The following is a 13,431-nucleotide window of genomic DNA, read 5'->3' as shown; positions in this document are numbered from 1 at the left end:
TTTTCATTTTCGGTATGTAATGAAAATAATTTGCCTAAATTTGCTCAAATTAGAAATTATCCTGATTGCAGACACTTTTAACCATTATATTGTAAAGTTTCTAGAACTTGTGTTTTTTTAAATTATACACTAACATTAACATGCATATATACTCTATCGCAGAACTACTTTGTCATGTTTGTATACGAAGTATTTTCACTGTTAGTCCTGAGGTCATCAGGTCATTGCAGCACATAGGCCAAATGTCAAAGAAGAAGGTTAGGTGTCAGCGGCATACAGCCACATGTAGCTACTATGCTACATGTAACAGTGTAATGTGTCCGCTGAGTTACAAAGACAACTACAATCAACTGATTAAAGTCAAGCTGTACCATTCATTATTATGAATGATGGATGTACATTCGAATTACTTTATAAATATAATATTACATGTATTCATATTTTTTAAAACTATATTCAATGAAAGTTTTAATAACATCCATATCTGCTCAAAACTTAATACGATATGTAACAATAAATATGTAAGCGTTTTTATCAACTTGAAAATCTTAAAGCGTCATTTTAAAGAAAGAGTTTGAGATTCAGTTTCTCGGCCTTTTCCAAAGCCATTGTCACTGTTTCAGCCATGATGAATTAGACTGTGTGTGGTCACCCCGTGTATACATCTTCAGACATGCAGTGACTACCCTCTATTGTTATCTAGGTATTAGCTGTATCCCGAGTATATATACATGTACGTACATATTCACACATGGGTAGTCACTAGAGGAGAGTGGTTACAGGTGCTCGAACAGAGGCTGATCCAGTAAATAATTCCAGTCATTGATTCGAAAGTACTTTGATAAGGAGGGAAAAAGAGATCTAATTATGAACTTCCACATTGCAATTAATCAGTTAATCGCAATAATTAAGTTTTAACGACAAACATAATTTATTATCACATTCACGACACCTCACAGGCATACAAAACACTGTTTCAGGCCCGTAGTGCATCAATGTGTTTCAATTAAGTAGAGAGTTTGACAAGTAAGCAAAAAAATCTCCATTTGCCGTGATTTTCCAGTGTTTGACCGTAAAACAACAAAAATATGTGTGTGGGGGGGGGGGGGGCTTCCAAATAAAAATTAACTTAGTAAAACTATTCTCATAAAAAGCCCCCCCCCCCCCGTGAACATGTACCCACAGGTCTGTTTTAATATATTAAGGAAAAACATAAGGAAGAAGGTTTAATACTCATAGATTATATAAATATATACATAGAGGAATAGTAGATTTCTTTTCTATGGGGCAATATATAATTTTATGTACTGTATTCCAATCCTTCTCTTTATAAACAGAAATTCTTCAAAATGTAATCTTCATCTTGAATTCAAACAAACGCACCCAGGAATCAGACACTTTGAAGCACGTGTACCGACTGGCGACTGAAGTAAGCCTGTTCTAGTGTTTTTCAATGGATTTAATACGAAGTTAAACTGTACATGTTGTGGCGCTGTAAGTAATTGAGAACCATTTAATATACAATTAATGAATTATTGATGGAGGATGCATACATGAGACAAGTTCATACTTCAGGCTTTGCATGCGTAATACAGAAGGCTGACCACTCATTCACTGATCAGCTGTTTCGTTCTAAGATGCTTCTGTTCACCAGCTTTACAATGTAAGTAAACACACAAACAAACTTTGTCTGTCCCTAAACAGCCAAACGCATATTTTAAAATACGTATGGAAACACATTGACCATGTTGAAATATGACTGCTCTGACATAAATGATTGACCCCAATGTGAGAGGGTGGGGGTTAAGGTAATGTGATTAAAGTGAATCAGGAGTCCATTGTCATTTCATAGGCGAGAGGCTAAGGTTTGTTGACATAATTTTTCTTCTGAAAAAATAGCAAAATTAATGCTTACCAAATAATTTCATGGAGATCAATGATTTTTTTTTTAAAGGTCTGACATCTATACAGGGAAAGATGGATGCATGCATCCTAATATTTATTCAGAGTATAACTTTGGACAATACAGCCCATCAGTTTATAATAATGACAATTACAACATGTTTTACAGAAGTTAAGACCATCAGTCTCTCAATGAGTTTAAAAGGGGTTGGTGGTGGTGGTGGTTGGGAGGGGGTGTTCCAGTAATGGAGCATTTGAACCTTGTATTTCATGAGAGGAAAAAATATTGTTTGCTTATAACCAAAACTCTTTTTATTACTATTATTGTAGTAATTTACATGTACTTAAATTTAAAATCAAAAATAAATTATCAAACTTGTGTATTAAATTAACATGACCACATGAGTAAAATACTATATAATATGCATAAAGTCACAGCAGTGGAACAAAATCAAAATGTATTTTGACTTAATTTGTATGTATTAAAAAATGTCAATACATTTTAAAAATAATGTAAACTTTACAATGTTTTACATAATTATTAGTCGTCCGCATACTCTAGAGTCACAGAGTAAGGAGTTGATCCTTATGTCGTGGTTTTAATCCCACTGTGAAATGTGCAGACTGATCCTTCGGATGAGACCATATAAACCGAGGTTCTGCGTTGCAATACATGCTGGCACGAAAAAGATCCCTCACTGCTCAATGGTCCTGAGTACCAAGCATAGGTCAAAATTTGCAGCTCTCCACCCTCAAGTGGTGGTGTCTCCATATGAGTGAAAAATTCTCAAGAGGGATGTTAAACAACAAACAAACAAAACATAATTATTAGACTTAGTTTTAGAATTTTAAAAGTTAGAAATCATAAATGAATGTGCCCCATTCACTTACTGTTATAGATCTACATATGTTTATTTGTACAATTCATATTAGTTTCTAGTTAAAAATTCAATGCTTATCCACAATTCAGTTGTAGCTTTCCCTTACATATGTGTAATTTGCAAATACTAAAGAAGAATTTAGTTGAAATATATATAACTTTCTGTATCAAGTGATACATTTACATTTTTAAAGTACAAATATAGTCATTAAAATTTACAAAGACTATTTCATTGGCAACATTGCAATAAAAGTTCACTGACACAAAGATTGAAAATGGCTTAATGGTTCAAAAGTGATAAAATCATCCCAGACTGACATATGCATTCCAAGTGTAAATATCCTTTAACTAGAGTAAAAAAGACTAATCCGTAGCTCATGATCATTAATCATATCAATACTTCTAATTTGATATTTGAACAAATTAAGGACCTTATTATGATACATATATAGAATGCACAGTGAAAGATTGTGAGATCTAAATAAACAATTTAAAGCAAAAATTCCCCCACTTTCACTACTTTTAGAGTTAATTAAGAAACTGTCTCCCTAGGACATGGATTCATGATATTCAAAGGATTGTATCAAATGAAACAGTTTCATCTAAAATTATTAGTTACTAATAATTTTAGATCTTTAAAAAAAAAAATCTATCTGCTAGTATACAGACATTAGCAATTTAACACACGTTTTCTTGTGTTAATCACTATGATATATATATACAAGCCAATGACAGAGGTAAAGTAGAGCATCACAGGGTCATACAACCTTAATTCTTCCCTTATGTATATAAGTGGGCATGAAAGCTATAACTAAGAACTGATTGATAAACTAATTGACCATTTTAGTAATAATTAAGTCCTGTACTTATGTATCATTTTAACTGGAATTTTAAATTTAAAAAGTAGAAATAATAGAGAAATATTGACTACATGTACAGTACATGTATAAGTTGTATTATGTTGGTAAAGATTGTAAAAATAGATTGTAAGTTTAGCTTAAATACATTAAGTAGAGTTATGTGTACATATCATTTGTAAATAAGCTATTAAGATTTCTGATGACTTGAGCAGTGAATCCAATATGTGCTCAGGAAAGTTTTGCCTTAATTTTGGGAAAAGGGAGACAAATTTTATTTTTGGACTATAAGGTCATTTTACCAATATATATATCATATATGACAATGACAAAACTTTATTCTTGAGCAAAAAACTGTTAACAGTTGTAAAGAACAATATATATTATAACAAATATACATGACAATTGGCATTGTGTGACAGAACCAGACCAGGCGGACCTATATACATAGTTACATCATATACATGCATGTAAATGCAGCAGATAAATATCCACTTAACAATAAATGCATGCACTCTAAAGTATGCATAAACTCAAAAGTACATTATCATACAATGTAATGCAATGTTTATATATCATCAATCCTCAATTATTAGGTGTGGTGGGTTTCACGGTCTTATAGAGATGTAAAGGATTTAGTGGAGGAACCAAGCGAACATCCAATTTTTAATTAAGAGATCCAAGGGGAGTTAATAAAGCTCATTTTTTTTATGAGATATATCAAGGTCTCTGTAATCTTTAAAAATCTCAGTAAATTTTATGTAGGAAATATTTAGAAAATAGAAAAAAAAGCTTTGAATAACAGCAGTACCACACAAAATCCCACAAAACATATGTTTTTTTTTTTTTTTACTAGGGTGGGGTTTTTATTAATAAGTTTAATTTTCATCTTTTGTGTATTCATAACAACTTTCCAAATCCTCTGGCCCTTGATTCAATCCACAGGGTGACTCTTAGTATTGATCATACTAATTTTTAAATTATTGAAAATTCAAATCGACTTTAAAAATCCTGTGGCCCATGGTTTAGTCCCCAGAATGGGACTGACTAGGTCATATTTCGAGAAATTGTTTCAACTAAGAACATTTTATTTTCTATTAAAAAGGACATTTTAAATTGGCAAACTGATTTAAGCATGATTACAGTGCGTACATAACTTTCAATCAAAATTAGAAATTAATGTTACATGCCCTCTGGGTCCAGCAATCAGACAAACTGTTCACATATCATTACCAGTACACTGAATATTTATAATTACCCCTTGACCAAGATGCAAATTTCATGTCCCCTGGCCCATGGAGGGAGGGGGGGGGGGCTAAGTTGTCATAATTTATATTGAAATAAATAATATACTAGTGTACCTTATTTCCCGTAACAATATTACTGGATCACTGAATTTTTTCTACTTTCATGATAGTATTTAAATCACAGTGGGGTAGCTATAAGACAACAATAATGTGGATGCATGCTTTAATGATTACGGGGGGTCTGGTGCAGCAATAAACCTCCCTCCCTTTATACACAAAGTGGGTTCAGGGAGGGGATCAAGCCCCCTGAAGCACCACAACAATTTAATTGACAACAATTAACACATGTACTAATTAATGTGCTAGATGAGTCTATAAGGTTTCACAGTTTGAAGATAATACATACAGAGCAATTCATTTATCTTTGATTAATGAAACAAATGTTTTGATTCAATATTATATGTTCTGTTTCAAAGAAATTAGCATTCATATATATAATTATTATTATCATTTTTTTTTTTTTTTTTGAAAATGAGGATGCTTTGGAATACAAGCATGCATGTACATGGTAGCTGCATGTGCCACTGATTGAATCAGTGACTGAAATCAAACATTTGATGCTATGATTAAGGTATATTTAATTCCATATACATCATGTAGAATCCAATGGGCATGATGGGAATGGGGATCAAAATTTTAAGATATTCATTTATATAAATTATTATATTTATTTCACTGTAATTTAAATTAACATGGAAATTAATATATTAACTGTTGGAATCCAAAATATTTTTTGGTGGATCAAAGTATATATTTTACTTTCATCATTGAATTCAAAGAGAAACATAAAGATTAAATTAAAATCCAGTGTAGTGAGCGGTGGATCCAAAGGGAGTGGAATTGGACATTAAAACTTAAATCAAATATATGCACAAGGGATCTAAAGTATCTAGTGGATAAAAAAATTTCTTCTTCTTTTTCGTGGTAAAATTTACCTGAATGAGACTGTAAAGTTATTAATAACAGATGACTTATGAGTATAGTTTATACAAGGTGAAATGGGCTCATCATTTGCTATACCTATAGTTGTACCGGTTATCCAAAAATGTAAATATTTTTATCTGAGTAGAGTACAGAAGCTATTTGAAATTAATATCTATATGTTGTGGGATATTTAGCTCACCTTAATGAAGTTTGGGGTGTCGGCATCCCAGGTTAAAATTTTTTGAGCAGATTTCTTTTTTAGCTCACCTGAGCTGAAAGCTCAAGTGAGCTTTTCTGATCACCAGTTGTCCATCGTCCGTCCGTCTGTCTGTCCATCCGTCTGTAAACTTTTCACATTTTCAACTTCTTCTCAAGAACCACTGGGCCAATTTTAACCAAACTTGGTACAAAGTATCCTTGGGTGAAGGGGAGTTTAAATTATTAAAAGAAAGGGGCCAAGTCCCCTTACAAGGGGAGATAATCAAGAAAAGACAAAAATAGGGTGGGGTCATTAAAAAATCTTCTCGAGAACCACTGGGCCAAAAAAGCTGAAACTTATGTGGAAGCATCCTGAGATAGTGTAGATTCTAAATTGTTCAAATCATGACCCGTGGGGGTAGGGCGGAGCCACAATAGGGAATCCAAGTTTTACATTGAAATATATAGGAAAAATCTTTAAAAATCTTCTTCTCAAGAACCATTGGGCCAGAAAAGCTGAAACTTATGTGGAAGCATCCTGGAGTAGTGTGGATTATAAATTGTTTAAATCATGACCTCCGGGGATAGGGTGGGGCTATAATAGGGAATCCAAGTTTTACCTTAAAATATGTAAGAAAAATCTTTAAAAATCTTCTTCTCAAGAACCACTGGGCCAGAAAAGCTGAAACTTATGTGGAAGCATCCTTGGATAGTATAGATTCTAAATTGTACAAATCAGGACCCCCGGGGGTAGGGCGGGGCCACAATACAGAATCCAAGTTTTACACTGAAATATATAGGAAAAATCTTTAAAAATCTTCTTTTCAAGAACCACTGGGCCAGAAAAGCTGAAACTTATGTCGAAGCATTGGGGGGGGGGGGGGGGGGGTAGTGTAGATTCTAAATTGTTCAGATCAGGACCCCCGGGGGTAGGGCGGGGCCACACTACAGAATCCAAGTTTTACATTGAAATATATAGGAAAAATCATTAAAAATTTTCTTCTCAAGAAACACGGGGCCAGAAAAGCTGAAACTTATGAGGAAGCATTCTGGGGTAGTGTAGATTCTAAATTGTTCAAATCAGGACCCCTGGGGGTAGGGCGGAGCCACAATAGGGAATCCAAGTTTTACATTGAAATATATAGGAAAAATCTTTAAAAATCTTCTTCTCAAGAACCACTGGACCAGAAAAGTTGAAACTTATGTGGAAGCTTTGGGGGGTAGTGTAGATTCTAAATTGTTCAAATCATGACCCCTTGGGGTAGGGCGGGGCCACAATAGGTATTACAAGGGGGGGGGGATCTGGTATAGAACTGCATGGCCAAAGTTACTCAGGTGAGCGATGTGGCCCCTTGTAAATATACACTGTACTTATATGGCCTACATTAATCTGAGATGCATGGAGGATGCTTCCATTGTGTTTCATTGTACCAGACAAGGTTTCAGATGCTGCAATTTCAGCTAAAGAATGACCAAGTTAATGTTTTTGAAGCAGGTTAAAATTTTAGGAGCAGGTCTCATTTCCAAGTTATTATAAGCCCTATACTGATCAATCTTGAAAGGATGATACATCTAAGGATGCACACTACCAGGCTTGTTTTGGATGCTGAATCTGACCTACATTTTCTCGACGAGTGACTAGATTAAAGTTTATGAAGCATGTTCATTCTAAACTAGTCTAACTAAATGCTATATGTTGACCAAACTTACACGGATGACATATCTAAGGATTTTACACTACCAGACTTCAATGGATGCTGGATCTGAACTACATTTTTTCTTATGAAAGACCAGGTTAATGTTTTTTTGAGCAGGTTCATTCTCATTCTAAAGTTACTATTACTATAAATCCTATTCTGACCAAACTTGTATGGATGATACATCTAAGGATGCACACTACTGGACTTGCTTCAGATGCTGAATTTGACCTATATTTTTCAAATGAGTGAACATGATAAAAAGTTTTTAGGAGCAGTTTCTCTCTAAAGTGTCTAAAAGCCATACATTAACCAACTTTGAATTGAAGAGACATTTATTGATGAACACTACCAGAGTTGCTTTTGATACAGGATTTGACCTACATTTTTCAGATGAGTGAACAGGTTAAAGTTTTTGGAGCAGGTCCATTACCAAGAAACTATAATACCTATATCTGAATTAAACTTACAAGGATGATGCATCAAGGTATAAAAATTCTAAAATTTGATTGAAATGCTGGATTTGACTTACATTTTCTGGATGATTGACTAGATTAGAGATTTTAGATAAGTTCATTCCCAAGTATCCACAAACTCCTTCAGAAAAAAATTACATAATTGTTGCATCTAAGGATGCTCACCACTAGATTATTAGTTAAGTGTGGGAATTTGCCTTTCTTAAAGACAACATTTGTTGAGGTGAGCTCTGTAATCTCTGATTACCTATGTTTTGTGTGTTTCCGCCTATTGTTTTCTTATGGATGCCAGTATAAACTGTGATCAAACAAAGCATTCCCTTCATTACACACATCAATATAGCAAGGTATTTTATATCCTATGGGATAAAAATTCCCAAAATGATACTTCATAGGATTTTAAATCCTAAGAATAGCTAATAATGGGATTTTTAATCCTATTTCTCCAATGATGGGATAAAAAATCCCATGGGAGGAAATATCCCTCACAGATTTTTTTCTCCCATGGGATTTTGGTGGGATTTCAGGTGGGATGAAAAATCCCCCCATTCTCCCATGGGATTTTAAGTTTTGGGAGAAGTTTATAAGAAAACTACAACATTGTAGAAGTTAAGATTGACATGATGAGGTGAGAATAAAAAATCCCACCAAAATCCAGGAAAATTTTTTAATTTTGTCTTTTCGAAAGGGTACCTAAAAGTCCGGACTATGTCGTGTCCGGACTTAAATGTCGCAGTGTTAATCCTGTTTCTTGTGTCGTTATGCATTTAATGGTATAAATTTAAAGGTCATGATCCCCTGGAGGTCATCCTCACCCATGAAACCGGAAATGATGACAATAAGACCTGCGTCAAAAATGCATCAATCTGCTTGATTTTCATTCAATGACCCCCTAGGGTCAGCCAACCTAAATTGTATCCTGACTTATTTCCATTTTTTTTTTTTTTTTTTTTTTTTGGATAAATTCACAGTTTTTTTTTTTTTTTTTTTTTTTTATTTATTTATTTATTTATTTTTTTTTTTTTTTGTCAAAGCAAAGTTTTGGTCTGTATACATGAACAACCGGGGTGTTGGGTGTGAGTTATCTCAGCATGGTCTTAAATGTTGAAAAGTACTAAAAGAGGGTGTTGCAGAAACTCGCGATTATTCCCTAAATCGAGAAGGACATGAAGTGTTATCTCTAAATATTTTTATAGATAAATGCTACGTAGATGACTTTATTAATACGACGGGTATATATACATGTCCTGCTTGTTATAACAAAACATTTCACATTTTACGTTTATTTCATGCATAGTTTTTTCCTAACATAGACTGGCGACCTGTAAGCAAACTTTTTTTCACGTCTATGGTCACTGTCGCCATATTGCACGAAAAAAATTAAAACGATAAAAATCACAATTAATGGCAAGTGCACCTCGCACATCATTTTGAAAGATGCACTGTAGACAGCTTGCGTTAATATTTTTCAATACATAAAAATGTGTCCAATAATCACGCTGTTGATGCAATATCCAAGAAATTCCATCAGAGTCATTTCAGTTTAGTTGTTTCAAGTCAAGATTGAACCACTAATTAACAGAACAATAATGAAACGAAGTGCGCATAAAAAAATGAAATTAGTTAAAATGATAGTACTTTTTTAAGACATCGCCACTAAATAAATTAAATATTAAATATATGCCTTATTAGTTTTATATCACAATATCAAGGAAAACAATTTAATTTAAAATATTACCGTTAACTTTTTGACATTCTCTCTCTCTCTCTCTCTCTCTCTCAACAGAGAGATGTTACATTGTACTTCCATTATATAAGAAAACAAGAGGCCCATGGGCCACATTGCTCACCTGAGCACATTGGCTGGACAAAAGCACAATTCAGTTCAGTATTGAAAAGATTACTGGGGGGGGGGGGCTTGAATTTTAAACTACCTGATGATGCTTTCATGTCAACATGTCAATATAACAAATGGCTTTGTTGTACTTGAGAAGATTTTTAAAAATTCTGCTTATATATTCCTTCGTAAAAGTTTGATCCCCCATTGTGGCACCTCCCTATACCAAGAGTCATCATTTGAACAAACTTGAATCTACACTACCTGAGGATGCTTCCATATCAATATGACTAAACATAGCTTTTCTGTTCTTGATAAGAATTTTTTTTCCTATATGTTCCTACGTAAAACTTTCGATCCCCCATTGTGGCCCAACCCGGACTAACATGTCATGTCCGAATTTTACCTCTGAAATCAGGAAATCTACGAAGTCCGCGACGAAGTGTAAAAACATGCGATGTGGCACATGTCCTTTTTTAAGATAAGGAATGACTTTTAAAGTATTAATAGTTTTCTTAGACATTACAGTCAAGAAAATACATTAAATTAATTTTTTTTTAAATTTTGTTTTTCATATTGAACACATTGTAAATGGTAATTTATGGAACAAAACAATTGAAAAAAAAATTCTGGAACTTATTTTATAAAAACGTTTAATTGACGTCACTTTTTTTTTTTTTTTACATTTAACAATTGAACACAATGTAAGTGTGTGATAGAAGATAAGAGAGGGAGGAGGTGGGTTTCCTGGCAACAAGCACTTGTAAAATCGACGGTTCTAGAGATTTCAAAAATATACTGTAATCCTTTCATCTATCCTAGGTAAAACTATGTCTGCCCGGGAAATATCTTCTGCGTCTCATGAAAAGCGACCCGTGCAACTCTGGTATGTCTTCTAAGTTTCATGCATCGCATACTAACATGCCAAAGAAAAAAAGATGACACATGTATAAGCCTTGTACTTATTCGTAATTTTCATTTTATTTTTGAAAGGCGCGGTAGCAAAGAATCTTCGACCTCTCAAGAGAAGGGACCCACGCAACTCTGGTATATCTTCTTAATAAGTTATATGCAATAAGTTAAATGCATTTTATACCAATTGCAAATTATTCATAGAATATGATTTAAGATTGAGTCACACGAATTTTAATTTTCATTTATTTTTGAAAGGCGCAGTAGCAAATCTGAGGAGGGAAAAGTGAAAAGACTGACACAGGTGTATGAAGAAAAAACTCGAAGTGCTATGACCCCTGTGAAATTGTTCGTTTGATTATTTTTAATGAAATTTGCCTTTCATGATTTTATTTCCAAAAATTGTGTTTTCATCACCAGCAGCAATGATGTATATATAGAATAAATGATAATCAATAATCGCTATTATCAGAAAACTAATTATTCTAAGATTCTCCTCAACAGAATGATGCATCCAGATAAACGGAAGTCAGGACACTCATTCCAAGGACAGGTAGCTGTCGAAGGTGCCAAAGTGCCCTCGTAAGTTGACTCAAGAAACTTTGATATGTCAAATATTTTTCAGAATCATGCACATTGCACCCATGCTTATATGGCTATCATTATGTCATCCTATCAAACTAACCTTCTTATTCACACTTGTGAGAAAGTAAGCGATGTATTTATGCAAAACATTCATATCTTCACTAAAAGCAAATCTAATTTAGAGATATTGGTGTTCCCAAACTTCGTGGAATTTTTGAGTCAATACAAAATCTACTCCAAAGAGAGGAATTTGATGAAGATATGAGGTCAGAATTAAAGTGTATTTTCCCCAGTTATCTTCAAATGCTTGAAGAAAGGATTTGCGATCTAGACAGAGAAGATAATGGAATTGTCGTGGCAGGTTTGTGTTTTAACTCCTATTCAGTAATATACATGTTGCTCTGGGCAATCCGAATTTACATACACATAGGAGCAATACGCATTCTGGTTACTGTAAACTGTCTGCACCATACGAATTCTCATTGTGTAATACTAAAAGCATAAGATTTTATGAAGATTTCTGACACAATTCTTGATCAATAATGTGTTTGTGTTCGGCTTCGAATATTATATTACTTGTCAACCTATAAATATGATACATCAAAAGTTTAAACGTATCTATAATGATATTTGTAGATAAGTTTAAACTTCAGATTTAAACTTTTGATGTAACAAATGGCCATTCGATTCCCGCCTTGTGTTTTTCATATGTGTCAAACAGAACAAAACCTTATCAGATGATCATGCCCATAAATAAAGCTGTGCATATGATGAATGGTTTTCAGATATACACTTTTCTTTATAGAATATATTGTTTAGTTAAGGATTGATTATATTTACTTTTCACAAGTGACCCTTTGTATAAGGGGATACATGTGTACTGTAAATATGAATGCTGCACTAAAGAACATAGGCGAATTTGGCCGATTCTTAAGAAGTATTGAGCTTTATCAGACGCATGCCTAGAATTTTGATTTTTCAATGATATATACCTTTCTCATATCTTATCACGTGTAATGCGTAGCAAATAATGCTGAAAAGTGGTATTTAGCGATTAGTAATGAGTACTCATCCTTTGTAAATTGTAACGTATAAACAAACATTTGATAACTGTAGAAGATTAACTATAAAAGATAAGCTATTCGTACATAAATTAACCGAAGTCTATATATATATATATATATATATATATATATATATATATATATATATATATATATATATATATATATATTGAAATTTTTGATTTTCTAATTATTACCGACCTGCAGGTGAAACAAGCTCTGGGAAATCAACTCTGATTAACTCACTGATTGGAGAAACCATCCTAAAAACCAGAACAACCGAAAATACTTCAACCATTTGTCGGATCTGGAATTCAGCAAATATCGGACTTAAGGTTTACAATGACAACAATGATTGCATCTACTCCAAAATGGACTACACCAGAGAACAACTATCAAAACTTCGACAAGATGTCAAGAGATATACAGACGTAGAGAGCATGTCCGACAACTGTTCTTTCGTCGATATATTGTATCCTGTTCCAATATTAAAGGTTTGAAAAATGAGTACACGTTCCCCAGTTAAATGTGAGAATATGAGTGGTGATATATGATTTTTCCTTATTTCTCATATATATATTTAATTTGAGCAAGTTTACACAAAATGTGGCTTTGTGTTTTGGATGTACTGGCAACAATATACTATCAAGTCCAAGGAACGATCATATAGATATGCATCAAAACAGATTTTTTATTTTAAATTGTCCTATATTCCACAAAATGAAAATGAAACGAAATACATGTATTGATATTATGAATAAGATTATTTCATATATTTGAAATATGTTTCAT

At 33.3% G+C, this 13,431-nt stretch overlaps 1 protein-coding gene across 2 annotated transcripts in view; it reads left to right on the top strand.

Annotated features, from left to right (window-relative positions):
- Positions 1 to 13,431, top strand: part of LOC133197541 (bacterial dynamin-like protein) — a 121,711-nt gene that overhangs the window by 104,443 nt on the left and 3,837 nt on the right. Inside the window, exons 1-2 of one of the 2 annotated variants that reach the window (XM_061333626.1) lie at positions 11,764 to 11,936; positions 12,847 to 13,133. The exons of the other annotated variant lie outside the window; for it this stretch is intronic. Coding sequence (XP_061189610.1) covers positions 11,837 to 11,936; positions 12,847 to 13,133 — 387 coding nt within the window. The 5' untranslated portion in view covers positions 11,764 to 11,836. Of the gene's footprint in view, positions 1 to 11,763; positions 11,937 to 12,846; positions 13,134 to 13,431 lie in introns of those variants that run through there. 2 annotated transcript variants of the gene reach the window in all.

This window comes from Saccostrea echinata, unplaced genomic scaffold (genome assembly GCF_033153115.1).
Source record: "Saccostrea echinata isolate AGI-Se365-2 ecotype Australia unplaced genomic scaffold, CSIRO_AGI_Sech_v1 ptg000030l, whole genome shotgun sequence".
NCBI lineage: Eukaryota > Metazoa > Mollusca > Bivalvia > Ostreida > Ostreidae > Saccostrea > Saccostrea echinata.
This window is presented reverse-complemented; position numbering and strand designations above follow the sequence as displayed.